This window comes from Nycticebus coucang, chromosome 10, assembly GCF_027406575.1.
Source record: "Nycticebus coucang isolate mNycCou1 chromosome 10, mNycCou1.pri, whole genome shotgun sequence".
Taxonomy (NCBI): Eukaryota; Metazoa; Chordata; class Mammalia; order Primates; family Lorisidae; genus Nycticebus; species Nycticebus coucang.
Window position 1 is genome coordinate 118,389,622 of NC_069789.1, and position 25,077 is coordinate 118,414,698.

The 25,077-nt window shown below is 54.6% G+C and overlaps 2 protein-coding genes across 2 annotated transcripts; one reads left to right on the plus strand and one right to left on the minus strand.

Moving 5' to 3' along the window:
• Nucleotides 1-1,924: 1,924 nt before the first annotated feature.
• On the plus strand, nucleotides 1,925-4,060 carry TMEM160 (transmembrane protein 160). Its single transcript, XM_053607774.1, has 3 exons — nucleotides 1,925-2,171; nucleotides 3,250-3,342; nucleotides 3,736-4,060. Exons 1-3 carry the CDS (start codon nucleotides 1,964-1,966, stop codon nucleotides 3,999-4,001), a joined length of 567 nt encoding a protein of 188 aa, XP_053463749.1. The 5' UTR covers nucleotides 1,925-1,963; the 3' UTR covers nucleotides 4,002-4,060.
• Nucleotides 4,061-24,260, minus strand: NPAS1 (neuronal PAS domain protein 1). The gene is made up of 12 exons (XM_053607775.1): nucleotides 24,136-24,260; nucleotides 22,916-23,080; nucleotides 22,214-22,449; nucleotides 14,304-14,377; nucleotides 13,922-14,011; nucleotides 11,304-11,469; nucleotides 8,752-8,867; nucleotides 8,307-8,464; nucleotides 7,655-7,761; nucleotides 7,022-7,169; nucleotides 5,299-5,393; nucleotides 4,061-4,749 (listed from the first exon to the last, which is right to left on the minus strand). The coding sequence occupies exons 2-12, from the start codon at nucleotides 23,035-23,037 to the stop codon at nucleotides 4,283-4,285; spliced, it is 1,779 nt and encodes a 592-aa protein (XP_053463750.1). The 5' UTR covers nucleotides 23,038-23,080; nucleotides 24,136-24,260; the 3' UTR covers nucleotides 4,061-4,282.
• Between the last annotated feature and the right edge of the window lie 817 nt (nucleotides 24,261-25,077).

Here is a 25,077-nt window from a genome sequence, read left to right on the forward strand (position 1 = left end):
TGGGACTACAGGCACCCACCACAATGCTCGGCTATTATTTTTGTTATAGTTGTCATTGTTGTTTAGCTGGCCTGGGCTGGGCTTGAACTTGCCAGCCTTGGTGTATGTGGCTGGCACCATAACCACAGTACTATCGGCACCGAGCCCAATTCATTTCCTGTCATTTCATTTTTTGAGACAGAGTCTCAAGCTGTCACCCTGGGTAGAGTGCTGTGGCATTATAGCTCACAGCAACCACCAACTTGGGCTCAAGCGATCCTCTTGCCTCAGTTTTTGTATTTTTTTTTTTTTTTGAGACAGAGCCTCAAGCTGTCACCCTGGTAGAGTGCTGTGGCATCACAGCTCATAGCAACCTCCAGTTCCTGGGCTCAAGCGGTTCTCCTGCCTCCAACTCCCAAGCAGCTGGGACTACAGGCGTCCACCACAATGCCCGGCTAGTTTTTGGTTGCAGCCTTCATTGTTGTTTGGCGGGCTCGGGCTGGATTTGAACCTGCCAGCTCAGGTGTATGTGGCTGGTGCCTTAGCTGCTTGAGCCACAGGCGCCAAGCCAGTTTTTGTATTTTTAATAGAGATGGGGGTCTTGATTTTTTTTGTTCAGGCTGGTCTTGAACTTCTGAGCTCAAGAATCCACTCACCTCAGCAAGAGTGCTAGGATTACAGGCGGGAGCCACCGCTCAAGTTTTCTATTTTCAGTAGAGAGGGGCTCTGGCTGTTGGTTAGGATGGTGTCCACTCCAGACCTCAAGCATCCTCCTGCCTCTTCCTAGAGAGCAAGGATTACTGGTAGAAGGCACCGCCCTACCATGAATTCCTTTTTTTTTTCTTTTTTCTTTTTTTAAGACAGAGTCTCACAGCCACCTCAAAGTCTTGGGCTCAAGTGATCCTCTTGTCTCAGCCTCCCAAGTATCTAGGGCTACGTATGAGCCACAACGCCCTGTTATTTTGAGACACAGAGTCTCACTCTTGTTCAGGCCGGCTCCAATTCCTGAGCTCAAGCAATCCACCAGCCTCCCACAGTGCGGGAATTACAGGCGTGAGCCACCCAGGAATTAATTAATTTTCACTATTAAAACCTGCATTCAGGACCATGTTCAAAAATAAATAATATTATTAAAATTTTTAAAACGCCATGGAAGCTGGGTGTGGTGGCTGGTGCCTGTAACCCTAGCACTCTGGAAGGCCTAGGCAGGTGGATTCCCTGAGCTCAGGAAGACCAGCCTGAGAAAGAGCAAGATTCCCTCTCTAAAAATAGCTGGGTGTTCCAGGACGCCTGTAGTCACAGCTACTTGGGAGGCTGAGACAAGAGGATCGCTTGAGCCCAAGAGTTTGAGGTGCTGTGAGCTCTTACGCCGTGGCACTCTACCAAGGGCAGCAAAGGGAGACTTCGTCTCAAAAAAAAAAAAGCTATGGAAAAATATTCTTATGCTACCGACCAGTGTTCACAGTATATCGTATATGAATAAAATGGCATTCATGGCATTGTTTAATGGCATCTTATTTCACATCTACATAGAAAAAAACAGGAAATAACAAAATATTAGTAGTAATCACTCAGGGGGATTTCTGACGTTTTTTACTCTCCTCTTTGGGCTATACATGGTTTTGCAAAGATTCTACACTAAGCACCTCAAGTTTTGTTTTTTTCTGACCATTGGAATCAAAGTTATTAATAAAAACTACAAGTCCCTATAGACATCTCGAGGCCTGCTTCAGAGGACCGGCCTTCCCTGGGCTCAATGGACTATGGGATTCGTAGTCCAGTGGCAAAATCAAAGAGCTACGCGCACTACCGGCATAGATGACAGAGGAGGGAAACACTGTCATTGCGACCAATGGACAGTGCACACCGGCTCTGAGAGGCGGGCATAAGACCAATGGCCAGTGCCATGATGCTGAGTGACGTGAGCAGCAGCCTACGGGCGGCCCGTAGGGCGGTACGGCGCGCGGCGGCCCTAGTGCGAACCATGGGAGGCGGCTGGTGGTGGGCTCGGGCCGCCCGCCTGGCCCGTCTCCGCTTCCGGAGGGCGCTGCTGCCGCTTCAGCGGCCTCGGAGCGGGGGCACCCGGGGGTCCTTCGCCCCCGGCCACGGTCCCCGCGCCGGTGCTTCACCGCCCCCCGTATCCGAGCTAGATCGCGCCGACGCTTGGCTCCTCCGGAAGGCGCATGAGACGGGTTTGTGTCAGGGGCTGGGGTCTGTCCACATGGGAGAAGGGGTTCCGGATACCAAAGCAGCCGGCACGTGTGAGTGGACGATGTGGCTAGGCCTTCTGTTGGATGAAGGGCCCAGCTGCTGGGAGACGGGCTCTGGTATGAGCGCAGGGAACCGTTGGCTGCAAGAGCGCTGGCTGCTCGCATAGGGGAAGGGCTTGCAGACTCTTGCAGTCCGCTTAGGGGAAGTGCTTGCAGATAGGACGGTGGGTCCAGGTAAATGGGAGGGTTAGGAGAGGCAGCCTTGTAGAATCGCGGCCGCCTGGATGAGAGATACTTAATGAGAGTTAAGGGTGGGAGAGTAGTTTACAAAAAGGGTCAGTTCAGATTGCAGAGGCGACCACTCTGCATAGAGCCTGAGTGTGGATCCCCGCAGCAGAGGGGACGTTCCGGATTGGAGGAGGGGACATCCAACATAAAGACTGCTCTTGACTGATTGGAGGGGAGGTGATCTAGGCTGCAGGGGGGAGGAGCTCCGATGGGAGGGGGAAGGTCCAGATCAGAACCCACAAGGCGCCTAGGTAGAATGGGGTCGCCTAGGTAGAATGGGGAGTTTGTAAGGATGCCAGTCCTTTGGATTGAATGCGGGGAGACGTGGATGGGTTCGACACAGGCTATACCCGGTAGGAGATGGTGGCATTTGAGGGGACGTGAAGGAGGAGTCTGGAGAGAAGCGAGGGTCCCAGAGTTCGGAAAAAGTAGCCAGAGGGCAGGCTGTAGGGATGTACACTGGGGAGGGGTTTGACCAAGATTATCTCTTGGTATCTTCTGTCCTCAGATTGAGGTTCTGCGATTTCGGTTCTAGGCTGTCCTCCAGATTCTACAGAGACTGTCTTGGATCTCTGATGTTGCAGAGTTTGGGGAAGAGGACATATGGGCTTGGGGCTAAGTCAGGGGCTTTCTAAAAGAAGTGAGGATTTGGGGTGGGTTTGCATTGTGGCTGGGTGGAGTAGAGGAAAAGAGACGCCCTTAGTTTGGACTGAGGGGTCTAGGAGGTAGGTTTTGGGGTGTCATTGACCCTCCCATCTCCCCCTCCCTTTAGCCTTCCTCTCTTGGTTCCGAAATGGCCTTCTGGCATCGGGCATCGGGGTCATCTCCTTCATGCAGAGTGACATGGGTCGGGAAGCTGCCTACGGTGAGTGCAGAACCCCACTTTCACCCTCACCAGGGCATGGAGAGCACCCACCACCAGTCCTGTTGAGGATAGACTTCCTCCTGTCCTATCCCACCCCCAATAGTAAGTTTAACCTGTCCCCATTCTTCCCCCACTGGAAGACGCCCCCCTCACTGCTGAGCATTCCCACAACATGGGAGTGGGTGGCCCAGGGCATGCCTGTGCCCACCCAATCTGACTTCTCAACAAAGATGAAGGTCCTACTTGGGCAGCGCCTGCTGGTTCTGCCCTGCATGGCTTGGCCCCTGCCCCTCCAACTTTAACCCACCCTGCATGCCTGGACCTTGGCCCTGTGCCACCCTGACCCCTTGAGGTTGCCCAGCCCTGGCACTGACTGTTCCGCCTCTTCCGCAGGCTTCTTCCTGCTGGGCGGCCTGTGCGTGGTGTGGGGCGGCGCGTCATACGCCGTCAGCCTGGCGGCACTGCGGGGACCCATGCAGCTAACGCTGGGGGGCGCGGCCGCGGGCGTGGGCGCCGTGCTGGCTGCCAGCCTGCTCTGGGCCTGTGCGGTCGGCCTCTACATGGGTCAACTCGAGCTGGATGTGGAGCTGGTGCCGGAAGACGACGGGACGGCCACCGCAGAAGGCCCGGATGAATCGGGCCGGCCGCCACCCCAGTGAGCAGCAGGGCCACGGCCCTGAGGACTGGGACATTAAAACCTGACCCTTCGCTCACTCCAGATGCCAAATGTGGTGGTGCTGTTACTTGGGGAAGGCTGGCCTGGAGGGGATAGAGCTGAGGGGGGAGGAGGGGGGAGACGCAAGAAGGAGACAGAAACGGAGCGAGGAGCGGTGCTGCCCAAGCCCACGCAGCAGAGGGGAGCAGATGTTTAATTGTCAGGGAGGGCTGCGGGGGTCCCTGCCGGCCCCTGCCGTCCTTCAGGGCCAGACTTTCCCAGTCCTCAGTCCCCTTTGCGCTGTGCCCTGGTGCCCCCAGGCCCAGGGTAGGGCAGGCCCAGGGTGGGGTACAAGGCCTCGGTCAGGGCAGTGCCTGGGCCCAGCCGCGGCAGGTGCGGGTACACGAGGCCCAACTCGGCAGGGCCATAGCGGATGGTGCCAGGTGTGCACAGGCCCCGCACTACAGGCGGCAGGAAGCCCGCGTGGAGTAGGGTCGGAGGGGCGTCCCCGGAAGGCACCAGACCCCATGGCCGCACCGGGTCCTGCTTCAGGGACCCTGCCCTGATGACAGAAGTGAACTCGGGCCTCAGGGTGGCCGCGTGGCTGGAAGGCTCCTCATCATCACCACTGTCCTCTGAGCCTTTAGTTTCCCTTGGGTTGGGCTCCACTTTGGTGCGTTTGCTCCGGGTATGCGGGGCTTCGTTCTTGGCTGGAGGAGCAGCCTGCTTCCCTTCTGCTGGAGGCTCTGGCTCTGCAAGAGGAAGAGTCTGAGGGCACCGTGTCCTTGGCCCTCCCATCTGTGGGAGTGGAACACGCTCCACTGGCTAGACTGTAGTTCTCAGCTAGGAGCAGTTTTGTACCTCAGGGGACATTTGTGATTGTCACAGCTGGGAGGAGGGTGCCACTGGCATCTCAGAGCTAAACATCCTACAGTGCACAGGGCAGCCCTTACAATAATCATCTGGCTTCAAATGTCAGCAGGACTGGGATTGAGAAATGTTCTATGGCCAGGCAGCCACTGGCCACATGTAGCCACTGAGCCCTTGAAATGTGGTAAGTATGACTGAGAATGTGAATTAAAAAAAATTTTTTTTTGCAGTTTTTGGCTGGGGCTGGGTTTGAACCCGCCACTTCCCATATATGGGGCCAGTGCCCTACTCCTTTGAGCCACAGGCACCGCCCTGGATTTTAAATTTTAATGTTAATGTAAATGGCCAGGTGTGGCTAGTGGTTTCTGGACTGGACAGTTCAGGTCCCACAGGTTCCTGGGAGTTTCCCGGGCGGCTGAGATGAGGCTTACTTGTGGGCTCTGGCACTGGGCTGGACACGTCCTCACGGGCCATGCTGGCTGGAAGCTGGAAGGCATCCAGAGGTGTTTGGCCACCCTCGGCTTGACTGGGGACAAGACAGATGGGTTGGGGGCCAGGGGTCCTCTCAAGCTGCCCAGTCTCTGTTAAGTATGGACTTCCTCTCCCCCATTGCAAATGTAAGACACCCCATTCCACCCCAACCAATGAATGTGGAACTCCCACCCTGAGGCCCTTAAAGGGCCATCCCCAGACCCTCAAACTGCAAGGTGATTTCTAGCCCAGGCTGACTGTCTCTGAGGCTAGACCTGTATGGCTTGTGGCCACATAGATGTTACTGCCTGATATCCCCTGGCACATCATGTTCCTCTGACTTCTGCACCTTCCTTCCAAACTAGCTGCTCCTCTCAGGAACCCAAATTCAGGCCCAACAAAGCCAAAGAGGTGGGCAAAAGATGGCTGCCTTCCTCCACACTTAGAGTCTGGCATGTCCCAGGACCTGCCCCAGCCTCCTCGTTGGTCCCCCAGTGCCTGCCTTGTCTCCCAGTTCCTCCTCTCCATTGTACCCAGGGGGATCTTTCTAAAAACTAGACTTGAGCCAGGAGTGGTGGTGTTTACTTGTAGTCCCAGCTACTTGAGAGGATTGCTTGAGCCCAGGAGTTCAAATCTAACCTGAGCAACAGCAAAACCTCATCTCAAAAACTAAACAAAAACCTAGATTTGATTGTGACACTCTCCAGCTCCATGGCCTTCTATGGCACCCTAATGCCCTTGAGAGAAAAGGCCCTTCAGTCATCTTTAGCCTTATTTCTTTTCTTTCTTTTTTTTTTTTTTTGAGACAGAGCCTCAAGCCGTCAACCTGGGTAGAGTGTCATGGTATCACAGCTCACAGCAACCTCCAACTCCTGGGCTCAAGTGATTCTCCTGCCTCTGCCTCCCAAGTAACTGGGACTACAGGTGCCCACCACAACACCCGGCTGGTTTTTGGTTGCAGCTGTCGTTGTTTGGTGGGCCTGGGCTGGATTCGAACCCACCAGCTCTGGTGTATGTGGCTGGCGCCTTAGCTGCTTGAGCCACAGGCACTGAGCCTTTAGCTTTATTTCTTTTTTTTTTTTTTTTTTTAATTTGGCCAGGGCTGGGTTTGAACCCGCCACCTCCGGCATATGGGACCGGCGCCCTACCCGCTGAGCCACAGGCGCCGCCCCTTTAGCTTTATTTCTGATGACCTTATGCTCTATCCCCAAGCATGACCTTCAGTTCCTGGGACAGGTCAGGCTGTTGCTTTGACCTTTTGCCTCTGCTGTGCCCTGTGCCAGGAATGCCCTTCCCCAATTTTGGTTTTCCAATTAATTGCTCTGTTCTGTGGCTCTTACTCTAGTAAGAGTCTGCCATGATTTCCCAGTGCTCCAGAGCCAAGTCCAGATCCTGGGCCTGGGCCTGGGCCTGTGGCCACTGTAAACCTGCTCCTGCCTCTCTCAAAGGTATTGTCCCCCTTCCACCAGCAACTCTTGTCTCCTGAAGGAGACTGTTCTGCTACTAGGCCTTGGCCCTTCCCTTCCCCTATCCCTTTCATGTTTGCAGACTCCTCTGGGCTTGTCCTGTTCTAGAAGCCTTCCCAGAAGAGCCCCCACCCAAGGAAGGGAAACACAACAGAATCTTCAGGAGGGGGTCCGAGTGGCTGAGCCCATCATGGGAGGGGTGGGGCACGGGCCTCACCTGAGCACGTGGCTGACCCAGAGCACATGGTGCTCCCCGGGGCTCTTCCCGCTCCCAGCCACCGTGGCCACGGACTGCAGCCACACAAAGCCCCCGGCGCGCTGCAGCCAGCGGTAGTAACCAGTCATCACCTGACCCTTGTCCAGCACTGGGCCCAGCCCAGGGCAGGGAGAGATGAGAAAGGACAGGGTGGGAATAGGGGGCAAGACGGCCAGAGAGAGAGAGACAGGTGGACAGGAGGACACAGGTGAGAGAAAGAGAAAGACCAACAGAGGGGGGTGGGCAGGGAGACAAGAAGGGAAAGACAGTGGGGAGAAGAGAAAAAGGCAAATGCAAAGAGAGGGAGACAGAGAGAGCCAGTGTCAGAGAGACCAGGACGCAGCTCAGCATCGAGGCCACCTAGGTTCTTAAGGGTGGGTCAGAGACCCTGAAGTCCCCCTTACTCCCGCTCCCACGCTGAGTCGCTGCTCAGAGTCTCCTTGCTGCTCTTCTGTGCTGAATTCAGCCCCTGGAGCTGTAGGTGCAGCAGAAGGGACTGTGGCCAGCCCTATGGAGAACTTCCAGGGAGGTGGGCACTGGGATGGTCAGGTCAGGGGGGTGGTAGGTGGGGCAGTTGGTGGAGGCGTATCTCACAGTCCAGGTGGCTTTGGCGGATCCTGGTCGCGTCCTGTCCATGGACAAACTGATAGCAGCTGCGGCCCACCAGCTCTGAGGGCCCCAGGTCCATATGGTCGCTGACTCTGGGGGCAACAGAGAGAGGAGGGCAGGAGGATTCTGAGACCATGGGTGGGAGGAGAGGCAGTGTTGGCTCCAGAGTCACTGGGGTTCCAACCCTGGCCTTGGACCTCTGTTTTCCTCTCTGTAAAATGGACATAATAGTGCATCCCTCCTAGGGTGGCTGCGAGCAGTCAAACAGATAGTGTGAATGCGCCCAGGTACTCAGAGCATGAGGATCCCCATTTCATTATTTTTATTTGTCCTTACTGTGTAGTGCAGGAGAGGGGATGGATGAGAGATCAGAGAGGAACAGGCTGACACAGAAGGAACTCTGCAGAATCAGCCCTGGAGGAAGGTCCTGAGCCTGAGTCCCCACCAGGCATACTCCTCCTTCCCCACTCCATCTCTAATGGCCCCAAGCCTTCCCCCATCTCGCCTTCCCAACCTTCTTCCCATTGCCCGACTTCTCCACTGCTCTTTCACCTCCTGGGGCTCCCCATGTCTCAGCCCACAGACCCCCATATCCTGTGCACCCCCATCCTCCCACCTCAGCCCCCAACCCCGGTACCTGCTCTCACAAGCAAGGATGGTGAGACCTAGGCTGAGACGGAAGACGATCATGTGGCCGTGTAGTGGCAGCTCAGCCAGTGGGGCTGGGGGTAACGTGTGGCCAAGGGCCACAAGGCCCAGTGCGTGGGCCCGCAGGCGCCCAGTCACATGGATGACCTGCTGACCATGGGCATGGTTGGAGGAGGGGCAAGGCAGTGCCAGTGAGGCAGAAGAACCATAATCACCAGGGAAGGTTACATCTGTCACCCACATGCACTGGGACACAAAGGGTGTGCGTGTGACCCCTGAGTTCCTAGACCTGGTTTCCTAAACTATGTGCAGCCAATGAAGCTACTAGCCTAGTCCCCTGAGTCTCCCGGGACATAGCTGGTGGGAAAGCAAGAGCACCCCTGCCCAGGGGAAGGAAGGTTGGGTCAGGCTGGGGCCAGGCCCCTCAAACCCACCTTGTACCCTGAGGCTTTGACGTGCAGCCCCCGCTTGGTGAGGGTGGATTTCATGCGGATGAAGAAGGAGCGCTCCTGGACCAGGGAGGAGGGGGGCACCTTGGTGGGGCTAGCCTCTGGGGTAGACAGTGAAGGAAGGTTATGGCAGCCTGAAGAGGAAACACAGGGCACCCCCACCCCTGCAGAGCCAACCAGAAACAGGATACTCACAGGGTCATGGCCACACTGACTCTCAGACATGCCTAAGGGTTGTGTCAACTCATGATGATGAGCTCATAAGATTCCCATATGTGGCTGCTAGCTGAGTCTTTCTAAAGCTCATATCTGACCCTGCCCCTCCCCTGCTCTGAACCTACCATAGCTCCCTAGGGCCTTCAGAAGAAAGCCCACCTAGCTGAGCGCAATGGCTCACGCCTGTAATCCCAGCACTTTGGAGGCTGAGGCAGGGGGATTGCCTGGGCTCATAGGTTCAAAACCAGCCTGAGCCAGAGCAAGACCTCATCTCTAAAAATAGCCGGGTGTTGGGCGGTGCCTGTGGCTCAGTTGGTAAGGTGCTGGCCCCATATACCGAGGGTGGCGGGTTCAGGCCCGGCCCCAGCCCCAGCCCCGGCTGAACTGCAACCAAAAAATAGCCGGGCGTTCTGGCAGGCGCCTGTAGTCCCAGCTACTTGGGAGGCTGAGGCAAGACAATCGCTTAAGCCCAGGAGTTGGAGGTTGCTGTGAGCTGTGTGACGCCACAGCACTCTACTGAGGGCCATAAAGTGAGACTCTGTCTCTACAAAAAAAAAAAAAAAAAATAGCCGGGTGTTGTGGTAGGCACCTATACTCCCACATACTTGGGAGGCTGAGGCAAGAGAATCTCTTAAACCCAGAAGTTTGAGGTTGCTATGAGCTATGATGGCACAGCACTCTAACAAGAGTGACTGACAAAGTGAGACTCTGTCTCAAAAAAAAAAAAAAAAAAAAAAGGAAAGAAAAGCCGGGGTGGCGCCTGTGGCTCAGAGGAGTAGGGTGCCAGCCCCATATACCAGAGGTGGTGGGTTCAAACCTGACCCTGGCCAAAAACTGCAAAAAAAAAAAAAAAGCCCACCTGTCCGACTACCTCCTCTGAGTCTCAGTACAGATTTCTCCTCCTCCAGGAAGCCCTTCCTTCCCCCTGGGCTGGGTCAGCTTCACCTTCTGGGTTGCCATTGTCTGAGAACAGGTCAGTCTCCCCCACTGGACTGTATGTCCCAGGTGGGCGGGGCTGGAGCTGTCATGATCACTACTGTGTCCCCAGGACAGGACCTGGTACAGAGCAGGGGTGGCTCTGGGAATAGCAACAAATAAGACTCACTAGTCCAGATTATTTTATGAACCCCACAATACAGTCTTATAAATAGGCTTGCACAGATGACCCTGTGCCTCACATCCAAGTACCAGCACAGCTATACGCCCTGCCTGCCCGCACACGTTGCAGACATCTCCCAGCGCTTGCAAGCACAGCTGATGTCTCAGATGTTTTTGCTGTTAAGCAAACCCAAGATAGGAAAATCCTATTTACAGGACAGTTAGCCTCACAGGCCCCCTACTTCTCAGAGCTAAAAGGAGCTGCCACAGTAGCAAAGCCCTCCCTTCCCAACATGGGAGTGGAAATTTCCACTGGAGCGAAGGGCTAAGAGCACTGACCCTGGAGCAGAGTCCAACTCAATCACTTATAGCTGTGTGACCTGGAGCAAGTAACTTGACCTCTCTGTGCTGTGCCTCAGTTTCCTGTTGTGTGAAATGGAGATAATAGTTCCTGCTTTGTGGGTTGTGGTTAGGTTCCAATACAGTTATGTACTTTTTATTTATTTATTTTTTTTTGTAGAGACAGAGTCTCACTGTACCACCCTCAGGTAGAGTGCCGTGGCGTCACACAGCTCACAGCAACCTCTAACTCTTGGGCTTTCGCGATTCTCCTGCCTCAGCCTCCCGAGTAGCTGGGACTAAAGGCGTCCGCCACAACGCCCGGCTATTTTTTTGTTGCAGTTTGGCCGGGGCTGGGTTTGAACCCGCCACCCTCGGCATACGGGGCCAGCGCCCTACTCACTGAGCCACAGGCGCCGCCCCCCAGTTATGTACTTTTTAACTTTATTTTTAATTGTTCTGTCCCTTCACTAGAGTGCAGTGGTGTCATCATAGCTCACTGTAACCTCCAGCTCCTGACCTCAAGTGATCTTCCTGCCTCAGCCTCCCCGGGAGCTGAGGTGTGTGCCACTGAGCCAGGCCTGCAGTTATGTACTTCAAGGCATAGCCCAGTGTAGATGCCCGATAAGCCCTCCCTTTTAATATTTATCAGTTCAGAAGCCACTGCCACCTCCATTCGCAGTCAAAGGCAGTGGCCTTTATAAAACTCACATCTCGGTGAGCCAAGTCCCACTGCCTCGATTTAGACTTTCACGCGCTCTGTAAAGACGCTGCGCAGCTTGAGCTGGAGTGCTTTCCGTGTAAACCAGGCTTAGCTGGATACAGTGGACAGGCGTCCCCTGATCTACCCTCAGGCTTCATCCTTTGGGAGCCCTTAGAATTACCGATCTCGGGCGTATCCGCAAGCGAGGAGGAGGAAGATGAAGAGGAGGAGATGGAGGGCGGGGTGGGGGGGCCAGGGGCGGGGGCCCGCAGCCCCAGTTGCTCCAGCACCTCGGAGTGGTCCCCGGGGTGGATGTAGTCGAAGACGCTGCTGCCCGTCAGCTCCACCTGCCGGCGACGGAGGGGAATACGAGGACGGTGAGGCGCTTGCTCCGTCACTCTCCCGCCCGCCAGGTGCAGGCTCTGTCCACTCGCCTGCCGGTAGGTGCACTTCATACCACTCCAGTATTTTTTTTTTTTGTAGAGACAGAGTTTCACTTTACCGCCCTCGGTAGAGTGCCATGATGTCACAGGACTCACAGCAACCTCCAGGTCTTGGGATTACGCGATTCACTTGCCACAACCTCCAGAGCAGCTGGGACTACAGGCGCCCGCCACAACGCCCGGCTATTTTTTTATTGCAGTTTGGCCGGGGCTGGGTTTGAACCCGCCACCCTCGGTATATGGGGCCTGTGCCCTACTCACTGAGCCACAGGCACCGCCCCACTCTAGTATTTTTATTCGAATTTTTTTTAACCATTTAAAAATTGGATACAGGGCGGTGCCTGTGGCTCAGGGAGTAGGGCGCCGGCCCCATATACCGAGGGTGACAGGTTTGAACCCAGCCCTGGCAAACTGCAACAAAAAATAGCCGGGCACCTGTAGTCCCAGCTACTCGGTAGGATGAGGCAAGAGAATTGCCTAAGCCCAAGAGCTGAGAGGTTGCTGTGAGCTGTGACGCTACAGCCCTCTACCATGGGTAACAAAGTGAGACTTCATCTCTAAAAATAAAAAAGTGGATACAAAGTTAGGCCCTTCTTCCTTCATATACAGAGATTAGTAAGGATTTTCTGCACTCACCTATTCTACAGTATTAAGGATGGCATGTAGAGGGGAGCCAGTATTAGAGCCCCCACCTACCCAACTCCTGCTTGCTGGCTCCCACCCCCAAACAGTGAACTACCGTGCACTACCAAACATTCCAGGATATCCCAGCGGGAATGGGATTCAGAATTCAAGCAGAGCACTGGCTTTCGAACTTTTTAAAGAGTTTAAACTTTTTTTTTTGTAGAGACAGAGTCTCACTTTTATGGCCCTCGGTAGAGTGCCATGGCATCACACAGCTCACAGCAACCTCCAACTCCTGGGCTTAAGCGATTCTCTTGCCTCAGCCTCCCAAGTAGCTGGGACTACAGGCACCCGCCACAACACCCAGCTATTTTTTGGTTGCAGTTCAGCCGGGGCTGGGTTTGAACCCGCCACCCTCGGTATATGGGGCCGGCGCCTTACTGACTGAGCCACAGGCGCCGCCCAAGAGTTTAAACTTTTTATTTTTTATTATTATTTTTTTTTTTGTAGAGACAGAGTCTCACTTTATGGCCCTCGGTAGAGTGCCGTGGCCTCACACAGCTCACAGCAACCTCCAACTCCTGGGCTTAAGCGATTCTCTTGCCTCAGCCTCCCAAGTAGCTGGGACTACAGGCGCCCGCCATAACGCCCGGCTATCTTTTGGTTGCAGTTTGGCCGGGGCCGGGTTTGAACCCGCCACCCTCGGTATATGGGGCCGGCGCCTTACCGACTGAGCCACAGGCGCCGCCCAAAGAGTTTAAACTTTTTAATCACACACTTTTTCATTCAGAGCTGCCTCCCAGAGCTCTGTCATAGCAGTCCCTTTCTTAACCTCCTTTCCCAGCCCAGCCCCCTGCCTTCTTACCATGTTCCTGCCCCAGCGTCCTCACTGGTCTTCTGGACTTCAGCTCCCCACTCAGAGACCACAGCTCCCACTCCTCTGGGCTTGGGGCCAAGAGCTTCCTTCCTTCCAGCCCTCATCCCTCTGGGCTTCTCCCCCACACCAGCTTCAAGCCTGTCCTCCACTCTTCCTCTCTCTCTTCCTCATGTCCAAATTCCCCTTCTTTTGGGGTCTTCTTCCTCCAGGAATCTCTAACAACTCACTGAAAAGTTGCCCACCAAACAGTAAATTGCCAACATGCTGAATTTTCCAAATTTCCCATTTGCCAACAATGTTCGTTAAGATGACAACAGTTGACAGCAATCTCTATTGGGTGGATTGGCCGAAGGTGCTGTGATAAGTAGGAGCCCTAAGGATGGGCTTCTGCCTTCCTCTGACCTGTCAGCCTCTGGCTGCAGGAGCTGGGGCAGAAACAATAGCTGAAGTAAAGACAGAAATGCTTGCTGGCCAACCAAACTGCCGTAGAAAGCTTTCCAAAGTTGGAAACTTCCACAACTTTCCAATACGAACTCCTGTAAACCTTTAAAATTGCCAGGAAGAAATAAGTGTTGACAAATACAAATCATCTGGCCAACTGGTCATTGGCAAACCGATCTTTCCACTAACTTGCTTTGCTCAAATTGACCTGTTACATGAATGACCTTCCCCCATCTGTGAGGATGACCATGGTGGGTGCCCTGTAAGATTCTAAGGAACATACTTTGGGAACCATATATTGAGTTCATTTTTCTTGCTGGGATGGTGAGGCCAGGGGAGAGAAAGGGTATGCGTGGGCCTAGCAAGGGAGTTGGTGGCTGAGCCAATCCAGGCAGCCCACTGGAGGCCCCTTACCTGTGAGAGACCCAGATAAATGGAGACCGTCTCTGAGATGTAGAGGAATTTTCCTTCCTGGTTCAAAGCGAACACGAAGCCATCCAGAGACTAGAGTTGGGAGGAACAGGGAGGGGGAAAGGGAGAAACTGGTGTCTATGTGTCCAGACCCAAATGGCATAAAAAGTTCTGAAATCTGGGTATCTGCCTGATGTGTGGAGGGCTTCAGTGGCCCTAGGAAAGGTCAAGCAGGAGAGGAAGCCCCAACACTCCGCCTCCCAGTTCTTATGCTCCCTTTGGGATGGATGCTGGAGGGATGCTTAAGGGATGCTGAAGAGGCTGCTGTTTTCTAGTGGAGGCCACCAGAGGGCAGCAAGGAGCAGAAGGCAGGGAAAGTCCTCACCTGCAGGATGTGTCCTCCCAGGTGCTGCTCGAAGACTTCTGACACCATCGCTGTGGGGCCCCTGCGGCCGGGGGCTGGGGGCAGAGAGAAGGATGAGGCCAGGGTCTGTTGGTCTGGTTGACCCTAGCGGGGACAGGCCCTCTGAAGTCAGTCTACAAATCTCCCTCTCTTTCTCCCAGGCCTTGGGGTATTGGGGGCCCTGTATAGGAGAGACTTGGGGTGTGGGGAAGGGTAGAGGTGGGCAGGAGAGTAAGATAGAGTGACTAAGACACACAGAGACAGACAGACAGACCAGGGACTGCATAGAAGGATTCATGCATGCATTTATTCACTCAGCAAAAGCTCCTCAATACCTAACTGCCGCAGATCCTGTCTTGGGTTGCTGTGGACAGAGTGGTGACCAGGACAGCCCAGCCTGCTCTCACTGGGGGCCAAGGGCAGATGGACAAGCAAAAAACCAACAAATACAGAATTATTATTTGTGACCAGTGTATGAAGAATCAAACCGATGATGTGAAATGAGGAACAGGCGGGCAAGGACTGCTGGGGGCAGGTGCTGAGCTCAGTCTTGTAGCCCAGGGAGGAAGCATTCTGGAGAGCAATAGGCAGAGACAGAGACAGGGATATTACAGCTCAACAACAAAAAGACACCTTAAAATGGGCAAAGAACTTGAATAGATATTTCTCCGAAAAAGATATTACAAATGTCCAACAGCACATGAAAAGATGCTCAGCATCATTAGTCATTAGGGAAATGCAAATCAAAGCCATGACTAAATCCCGCTCCACGCCCGCTAGGAGGGCTAGCATCACAAACCCAGAAAATACGTGTTGGCAAGGATGTGAAGAAATTGGAACCCTCTCACGTTGCTGCTGGGAATGTAACATGGTGCAGCCTCTGTGGAAAACAGTTTACTGGTTCCTCAAAATGTTAACCTACAATTATCATATGAGCCAGCACCTTCCAGCCTACTTTCATAATCAGAGATTGAAAAGAGGTGTCCTCACAAATACTTCTACATGCGTATTCATAGCAGCATGAGTCATAATACCCCAAATGTCCATTGACCAATGAATAAATAAATAAATGTGGTAACCAGATGTGGTGATACACACCTGTAGTCCCAGCTACTGGGGAGATCAAAGGAGGAGGAGCACTTGAGCCCAGGGGTTTAAGACCAGGAGATCAGGAATATTATGCAGCCATAGAAAAGAATGAAGAACTGGCTGGGCGCAGTGGCTCATGCCTATAATCCTAGCACTTTGGGAGGGTGAGGCAGGAGAATTGATTGAGCTCAGGAGTTTGAGCCCAGGCTGACCAAGAGCGAGACCCTGTCTCTACTAAAAATAGAAAAAACTAGCTGGGTGTTGTGGCAGGCCCTGGTAGTCCCAGCTACTTGGGAAGCTGAGTTAAGAGGATTGCTTGAGCCCAAGAGTTTGAGATTGCTGTGAGTTATGATGCCGTAGCACTCTGCGACAGAGTGAAACACTGTCTCAAAAAAAAAATTTACAAAAAGACATAGGGACAGAGACATATATAGACATAGACATAAAGAAATTGAGACAGAGATAGAGGGAAATGAAGAGATTAAAGAGATGGACTGGGCGGCGCCTGTGGCTTAGTGAGTAGGGCGCGGGCCCCATATACCGAGGGTGGTGGGTTCAGACCCAGCCCCGGCCAAACTGCAACAGAAAAATAGCCGGGCGTTGTGGCGGGCGCCTGTAGTCCCAGCTACTCGGGAGGCTGAGGCAAGAGAATCGCGTAAGCCCAAGAGCTGGAGGTTGCTGTGAGCCGTGTGATGCCACGGCACTCTACCCAAGGGCGGTACAGTGAGACTCTGTCTCTACCAAAAAAAAGAGATGGACAAAGGAAAAGAGACACAGAGAGACAGAGAGAGATAGGGATGGAGAGACATAGGTGGCAAATGGGACACAGGCCCCTGCCCCAGTCCTCTACAGTTGGGAGCCAACCCTGGGCCTTGTACTAGGAGTGGGCAGAGATCTCAGAGGCCATCCCCATCAGAACCCCAGCTGACCCTGATCTTGCAGAGGATGACCCCCCTCCCCACAAGGGACATGCAGGCCTGGTGTGGTGACCAGAGAGCTAGGAGAAGAACTCAGTGACCTTTAGGGTCCCCAAGTGTCCGCTTCCTGTGGGGCTAAGTCCCCAAGTCTGGTATTAAGCCCCAGGGCTGTTCCTGGCTGCATGCCCTGAGACCAGCCTCTTTGCTTCTCTGTGCCTCAGTTTCCTCTTCTGTCAAGGGGGTTTGCTAGCAGCTCTGGCCTCCCAGGCTGGTTAAGCATTCAGTCAGCTCACCAGCTTGGAAAGGGCCTAGTGGGGCCTGGCACACAGCAGGTGCCATGGAACACAGAGCCGGGATTAGTATTAATAGTGTGATTACTATTGTTATTACCAGACCATCAAAACACGAGCAATGAGGCCCCTTCCCCACACTCCCCCTCCCCGTGTCTAGGCTGAGCCACCTCCTCCCAGGAGCCCCCCATAGCCTCCAGGCTGCTCCTCCCTCCACCTCCGCCTGGAGCTCCAGGAACAATAATTGGGGGGTGGGGGGGTAATGGGGACCCTCCCCTGAGATGAAGCTCAGAACCAGCCGGGTGACAGGCAGGAACAATGCTGCTTGCTAATTGTCGCAATTTTCCCCTGTCATTTTTGCTAATTCCTTCATTTTCCCTCTCCTAGGATCAGCCTGGGTCAGACTGAGCTGCTGCAATTAACAGCGTTAATGGGAGCGTCGGGATGGAGGGGGTGTTGCAGGAACCCATACACAGTCCAATCTCCTGTGACAGGGACCCCCAGAGTCTGTCTCAAGCACTGTCTTAGTGCCCCTGACTCCACCTCCCCAACTCCCCAATGCCTCCCCCCTAGATTCCTCCCCTCCCCTCAGAATGCACCCCCACTCCACTGTAATCCCCCAAATTCAGCAGGAGACTTTTCTCACTTCCAGATCTGTCCCCTCCTCATGTCCAAACCCCAAACAGTCATCATCTACACACGGAGGGGGCACTGAGGGGCAGGGGCAAGCCAAAGCCTCTTCCAAGTTCCAAGTGCTTATCTTCCGCCTCCCATTCTCCAAGTCTCAGCTGCTTGGGGAGATTTTCTGACAGGTGTTAGAGAGGAGGGCAGGGACATCATCCCCCTGGGAAGCCTGGAAGAGGGATCTGATGTCCAGTGCCTGGCTCCTTGGAAGCCCTGGGGAGTGGCCATACTCACAGCACTTCTGCCTCTACTTTTTTCAGCCTCATCTATAAAATGGGTCTAGTACATGTAGAGCACTTCCAGAGAATATGGCTGGGTATACAGTGGCTGCCTAATATCTGAGTCCTATCACTGTTCTTACCAGTATTACTACAAATAATATCCTCTATCCACCTATCCTCTCCCAGGTGTTTTCCTGGGATCTGCTGGCTCTCTGTCACACCTGCATGTATCTTCAGCAAGTCCCCAGCTAGGCCTGTCCCCTACACCTGACCACCTCTCACTCACCCTGCCGAGACCCCAGGACTTGACTCCCCCCAGGGCTCTCTACATTTTTTTGAGACAGAGTCTCACTTTGTTGCCCTTGGTAGAGTGCTATGGCGTTGTAGCTCACAGCAACCTCAAACTCTTGTGCTCAAGTGATTGTCTCTCTCTTTTTTTTTTTTTTTTTTTTTTTTTTGGTTTTTGGCCAGGGCTGGGTTTGAACCCGCCACCTCTGTCATATGGGACCGGTGCCCTACTCCTTGAGCCACAGGCGCCGCCCATGTCTCTCTTTTTTTTAAGAGACAGAGTCTCACCTTGTTGGCCTCGGTAGAGTGCTGTGGCATCACAGCTCACAGCAACCTCCAGCTCTTGGGCTTAGGCAATTCTCTTGCCTCAGTCTCCTGAGTAGCTAGGACTACAGGTACCTGCCACAATGCCCAGCTATTTTTTTTGTTGTTGCAATTGGGCCGGGGCAGGGTTTGAACCCGCCACCCTCGGTATATGGGGCTGGCGCCCTACTCACTGAGTCACAGACGCCGCTCTTTTCTTTTTTTAATCTTGAGACAGAGCCTCAAGCTGTTGTCCTGGGTAGACTGCTGTGGCATCACAGCTCAAGTGATTCTCTTGCCTCAGCCTCCCAAGTAGCTGGGACTACAGGCGCCCGCCACAATGCCTGGCTATTTTTAGAAATGAGGTTTTGCTCTAGCTCAGGCTGCTCTCATATCCGTGAGCTCAGGCAATCCACCTGCCTCGACCTCCCAAGTGCTAGGATTACAGCTGTGAGCCACTGCACCTGGCCCAGGGCTCTCTACTTCTGCCCTCACCACCTCCCCAGCTCTGGCTTCCTGGGTAACAGCCACAGTGGGATGAGCCACTTTGTGGTTCATGAACCACTTTGTGTTCATCCCACACCTTACTTACTCCTCTCCAGACCGACTCCCGGTCTCATGACCGCAGCCTGCACCCAGATAGCTGATTCCTGACTGCCTCAAGGCCTTTGCACTTGCTGTTCCCTCTGCCTGGAACACCCTCTGAAGCTTTCCTCCTAGCCTGCTCCATACTTCCTGGGAGTCTCAGCTCAAAGATGTTATAGATCACTTAACAGCCATAGTCACTCAACAACTAATTACTGAGCCCTTCCTGGGTGCCAGACACCATTCTAGGCTCAACGACCAAGGTGCTGTGGGGAAGAGACACACAATAACACAATAAACCAGAGACATAAGTACAGAGAATCTTTTTTTTTTTTTTTTTTTTTGGCCAGGACTGGGTTTGAACCCACCACCTCCGGCATATGGGGCCAGCACCCTCCTCCTTGAGCCACAGGAGCTGCCCAGTACAGAGAATCTTATTGATGACAATAAGTGGTATGGAGGCTGAGTGCGGTGGCTCACGCCTGTAATCCCAGCACTCTGGGAGGCCAAGGTGAGTGGATCACCTGAATTTAGGAGTTTGAGACCAGCCTGAACTAGAGAGCAAGATCCTGTCTCTAAGAATAACTGGGCATTGTGACTGGAGCCTATAGTCCCAGCTATTTGGGCGGCTGAGACAAGAGAATCTCTTGAGCTCAAGAGTTTGATATTGCTGTAAGCTATCATGCCATGGCATTCTACCGAGGGCAACAAAGTGAGACTGTCTCAAAAAAGAAAAAAAAAGTGGTATGGAAAGGAATATGGTAAGAAAGGAAGACAGGGAGTGCTGCAGAGTAGAGGTGGTGTCGCCATGTTTGATGAGTAGTCAGGGAAGTCCTTACTGAAGAGCTGACATTTTGAGAGAAGGGAGTTCCTGCTGGATGTCACAGCATGTGCAAAGGCCCTGAGGTAGGAACATGCTTCTCTAAAGAACAGCAAGGGGGGTTAGTGTTGCAGGAAGAGTGAAGAGAGGCAGGACATCAGGAAGGGAGGGAACAAGGGGCTTTGGAGGTAGATTTTTTTTTTTTTGAGACAGAGCCTCAAGCTGTCACCCTGGGTAGAGTGCTGTGGCATCACAGCTCACAGCAACCTCCAACTCCTGGGCTTAAGCGATTCTCTTGCCTCAGCCTCCCAGGTAGCTGGGACTATAGGCACCTGCCCCAACGCCTGGCTATTTTTTGGTTGTAGTTGTCATTGTTGTTTGGCGGGCCAGGGCTGGATTCGAACCCGCCAGCTCTGGTGTATGTGGCTGGCGCCTTAGCTGCTTGAGCTACAGGCGCCAAGCCTGAAGGTAGATTTTGAAGGGTCCACCCTTGAGGACAAGGACTTTATTTTGTTCCCTGCAGTGTCATCAGCACCTAGACCAGTACCTGGCACAGGGAAGATATTCAATGAGTGTTTGTTGAAAGATTAGGGAATGTTGACATGAGAGCCAAGCAGTCTCCAAACTCAGAGGCCCAGGGCTACACTTTAACATCTGTTGTCCCATCCAAAGATAGTAGACCGAGGCCCAGAGAGGCAGAGACATACAAGGTAGGTAGGACCCATCCCTGTGGACCTACACATAAGCCAAGTATGGTGGTTCAGAAGGTAGATTCTGGAGCCAGGCCATTTGCATTGGAATCCCACCTTGGGCAAACAGCTTCACCTTTCTGGGCCTCAGCTTTCCTCTTATATAAAATGGGAATTCCTCTGATAAAGCAAGTTACTTTGTACACAGTGCTTACCACACCGGCTGACACATGCATTGTGTATTATTACTATTATTTCTGAGGAGGTCACGGGATCCCCTCCCTTCAGAGGGTGTGAGGCACGATGTTTTGCTTTCTGGCTTGAGCTAAAATGACTGTCCTTAGGCTGTCCTCAATTTCACCATCTGAACTATGGAAGCAGGTGCTTGGCCTCTTGTTAGGGACCCTGGAGACCTAGAAACACTCCTGTCCCCTGATTTCCCATCTGGGCATTCACACACTGTGCTGCCTTGGTACCGGAGGGGGGTCAATTAAGTCGTGGTCTGCCACCTCTGAGCTGTGACCTCAGCAAGCCTCCGGCCTCCTCTGAGCCTTGGAATGTCCATCTGGGTAATGGGGAGGCTGGACAACGTGGGGTTCTCTTAGCCCCCCCTTTCTGTCCCTCCAGCTCAGGGACAATAGACAAGATGTTTATCCCCCGCCGGCGCACATGTTGTTCGCGGTAATGACAGTAATCAGCGGCGCTAATGCCGCATTCTCTCCGCGCCAGTCAATTCGCCTAATTACCGCCTGGGAAGCCGGATTATTTAAATTTAAATGGTGATTTATTGCGAGCTTAATCAATGCTATTTTCTCTCCCCCCTCTTCCCCGGGGACGGGGCAGGAGGGGAATTGGAGCTCCTCCAGCCCCACCCTAAGGACACCCCCTTCTCCTGGAGGAGGGGACAGGGGTAGCCTGGGGTGCCCTTGTCCTTTTTGCCTAGCACCTCAGATTGACACCATTCACTGCCTTCTCCTAATAACAGCAGAACACTTATACATAAAATAGAAGTATTAATAACATAACAATCCTAAGTCTCAGCAATAAAGTCTGAGTAATAATAAAATTAGAAATCTATACATATGTATCTGTATTACACATACTCTATTTTACCATATTATAGGTTATATTCTTTTGTTTATTTCTTTATTGTAGGTATCTTGGCCACTAGGATGCCAGCTGCTCCAAGACAGGAACTCTTGTTTCCTACTGGGTCCCAGCGCTCCTAAGATGCCAGACCCGCCTTAGGTTCTCAGGCCCCGACAGCCCTGCAAGGCACCTCTGATGCCCCATATTGACTACTTGCTCCCAGCTGGGCTTGTCCGGAGGCTTTACAAATACTACCTCGTCCATCCCTTCCTCAGCCCCCTGGGGGAGGTTTGATCCTTATTCCACTTCACAAATAAGGCTCAGGGAAGTGAGGTGACTGCCCGGGGTTACAAAGCTGGGGAGTGGCTGGCAGGGACGGGGGGACTCAGGAGGGTCTCCTGCAGTCCCTCATCTTACCCGCTGCATTATACTGTCTGCCTCTTGCTCCCCCTAACAAGGACTCAGACTCCAAGTCCTTGTGTCCCCTCTGGGGGTCCCTCAGGTCTGGAGAGGGGATCCCTCAGGTCTGGGTGCGGGGTTTCCCATTTATTAGTGAATGGGAGACCCAGAGTGGGTCCCCCATTTCCCGCTCATGCAGCTAGGAGTTTCTTCTATTATAGTTATGCTTCGTCTTCCCTAATCAAAACACAGTAATAACGTTTACTACTGGCCTGATCCCTAGTGTTGCCAGGCCTTGCTTAGGCCAGAATTCACGAAAACGTCCCACCCTCTTGCGCCCATCTTACAGATTATAATACAGTGAGGCCCGGAGAGCAGAAGCCACCTGGTAGGGACACACAAAGTTTCTGGCTAACTCCAAACCCCTCCTGGCCAAGGAGCTGGGAAAAGTCAACACTGGCGACACCGACTCGCTCTCACGGGCGGAGGGACCCTGGCCCCCAGGCATGCGCACTCACCGAGGCCGGCCGGCGGCGCGGTGGCCCTTAGGCCCCAGGGCGGCGCCCCCAGCGCGGCGAAGCGACGCAGGCGGAGGTAGGTGACGCTGAGGCGCACTATGGACGCTTTGTCCAGCTGGCTGGAGATGGCGCCAGGCAGCGGGAGTAGCTTGGCCAGCTCGAAGAACTCCAGGTTCTCCTTCCCGCGCCGCGAGCGCGCCGCGTTGCGGGACTTCTCCTTGCGCTGAGCCTGCAGGCTGGGCGGGCAGCGCGGAGGAGGCGTCAGCAGGGCCGGGGAGCCCAGCGGCGCGGGGCCTGGGGGTCTGGAGGCGAGCCCTGCCTCCTAAGGCGCTGGGTACCTTACAGGACGTTGGGAGTGAATTCGACACTCTGGAGGTGGGAGCAGACCTGAATGTGACTTCTAGACACTGGTCCTGGGGACAGAACCTTGGGTGTAAATTCTGACGGGAGAAGGACGAAATTAGAGCGGAAAAGAATGTTGGGCATGAATCCTGAGGAAGGGTCTAGAAACGGAACGCAGGGCATGGGGTACAGAGCGAAGGCTGAGCTACTTAGGGTAAGAAATTCTAGCCACAAGGGGCGGGGCAAAAAGCTGGGTGTGCGATCTCCCTAGGGAGGAGGACGGAAAATCGGGTGTGAGTTGTCTCCAGGGACACCTCCCTGGGGGCGGGACCACTGCTAGAGGGGCGGGGTTTTGCTCACCAGGGTCCGGGCGGGGACTTGACCATCAGCCCTGGCAGAAAGTCCCACGGGACGCTGGTGCCACGGCTTCCCCCGCATTTGACCTCGCTTCCGCCGCCACTGCTAGGATAGGGGGCCGCCATCTCCCGGAGGGTTCGCTCAGGCGGGCTCTGAGCCCCGCGTCTCCTGCAGCGGGAAGGAGCCAAAAGCAGCGCTTAGTGCCCTCGGGAGACCTTCTGGGGAAACTGAGGTCTGTGCGGTGCTCGGGGTCCCAGCAAGAACCTGGGACTGGATGGTGCCTCAGTTCCCCATTTTTGGAGGCTCTGGTAAGAGGCCACAGCTTCCAACCTACCCTGGCTCGGGACTGGCTCTCTGAGTGAGGACGTGCCCCGCCGCCACCTCCCCCGCGCCGCCCGCCAGCGCGCCTGCCTCACGCCCGCGCCGGGCCGGCTCCCGCATACCAATGGGCGCACGCGGCGCGCATACGGATCGGACCGGCCCGCGCGCTGCGTGCCAAGCATGCCCAAGCCAATTGGGGGGCGGGCGTCTCGCTGGGGCCAGGCACGCCTGGCTCCAGCCCCCGGAACCCTCTGCCCTGGTATCCGCCCCCTAAGCTCATCCCAGGCGTGAGACCCCCTGGTTCTGCAGAGTCAACTTCCCCGGCTGGGCTAAGGAGGTAGGGGGTGCAGAGGGCAGGGACCCCGCCCTATATCTTGCCTAGGGATCCCCCCAAACCCTCGGGATGGCGCTACATGTCTGGACCGCCAAATCTCTACAGCCACAACTTCCTGAAGACCCAGGCATGCGAACCCCAGGCCCCAACGCTGCAGCCAGAGCTTCAGCCCGAAGACGTCCTCAGGATGGACCCTATAGTCGGGGCCCAGGTGTCCTGGCATCTAGATCCCCTGGAACCAGCTCAGTATTCAATTAGTCCTCATTCCCCCAGGACTAGGGGTTCAGGAGACCCCTTTTCCAGAGGGAGGTCCAGATCGCCACTAACCCTCCCCAACCAGGTGTCCAGATGCCCCAGACCTTGGCGTCCAGATCTCCCGGTCCCCTTTTTCCCCAGGACTCCAGCATCCGTGTATCCTTTTTCCCAGCCTAGGGATACAGACGTCCCGACATCCTATGCCCAGGATATTGGAGTTCCAGTCCCCCATTCCTCCAGGACTCAGAAGTCACCCTTTCCCTCATGCCAGCCTCCAAGCGTCCCTTGCCCTCAGGACAATCAGTCCAGTTACCTGGCCGCAGGGCAGGCTCCGGGCGCGGCTTGGGGCCGGCCGGGAGGCGCTGAGGGGCAGCTCCATAGACCCCTGGCATGCGAGGTACAGCAGGACGCGCGGTCTGTGGCGCCCGGCTCTCTGCCCGCCGCGGCCTCGCAGACTTGGAGACGCGCAGGCAGCTCCGGGGGCGGGATTTGTTAGGAGCTCTGCCCCCTCGGCCCCGCCCCGCCCCAATCTCTCGCTCCTTTCCCTGCTTAGGGGCGTAGCTACTCTGGTGACCTAGTCCTCACACCCCACAGCAACATCGAAAATCAGAACGAGAATCTAAGAGTCCAAGTTTCCCCACCCCAAGAGGGAGCCCCGGAGTCTGGGCCCTATCCTACATCTTTCAGGGGGAATCTGGCCCCCAAGTTCCCCCAAGGGAGCCCAGCAGCCACTCGGAACGAGGTGGATACCCTGCACCCAAGCCCTGTAAGAGCAGAGACTCAGACATCAGTGATCGCTCCAGGGTCACCAATCAGAGTGTTCCAGACCTTTCCTTTCCAGAAGAGATCTTCTGGATGTCAGCACTCTCCCCCAGCAAGGCTAGGACTTCCCATTCGAGTTCTGCCTCCCTATAAGATCCAACGCCCCACTAAGGGACCAGGACCCAGCTATCTGAGGACCTCCAGAGACTAGTATCCTGGGGTCTTATCTCTGTCCCCACCACGGCAGGAACGGAACCCCGCCATCCAAGCTCTCTGTTGGTTCATAAATGGAGACTGGGGGGTTGTAGCATCTGGCGCAGAGGATGGGGACCCAGGTGTCCAAGCCAGGGCTTCCCCACTCTGATAGGAGATCCTCCATCTCCTCTCCTCTCTCTCCTCTTTGTGGGCCCCCTCTGGTGCCCAGGGCGCTCCTCTAGCTTCCTCGCATGGAGGTCTCCTGGCACTTAGAAGCCTCTAGGGGACTCCAATATGG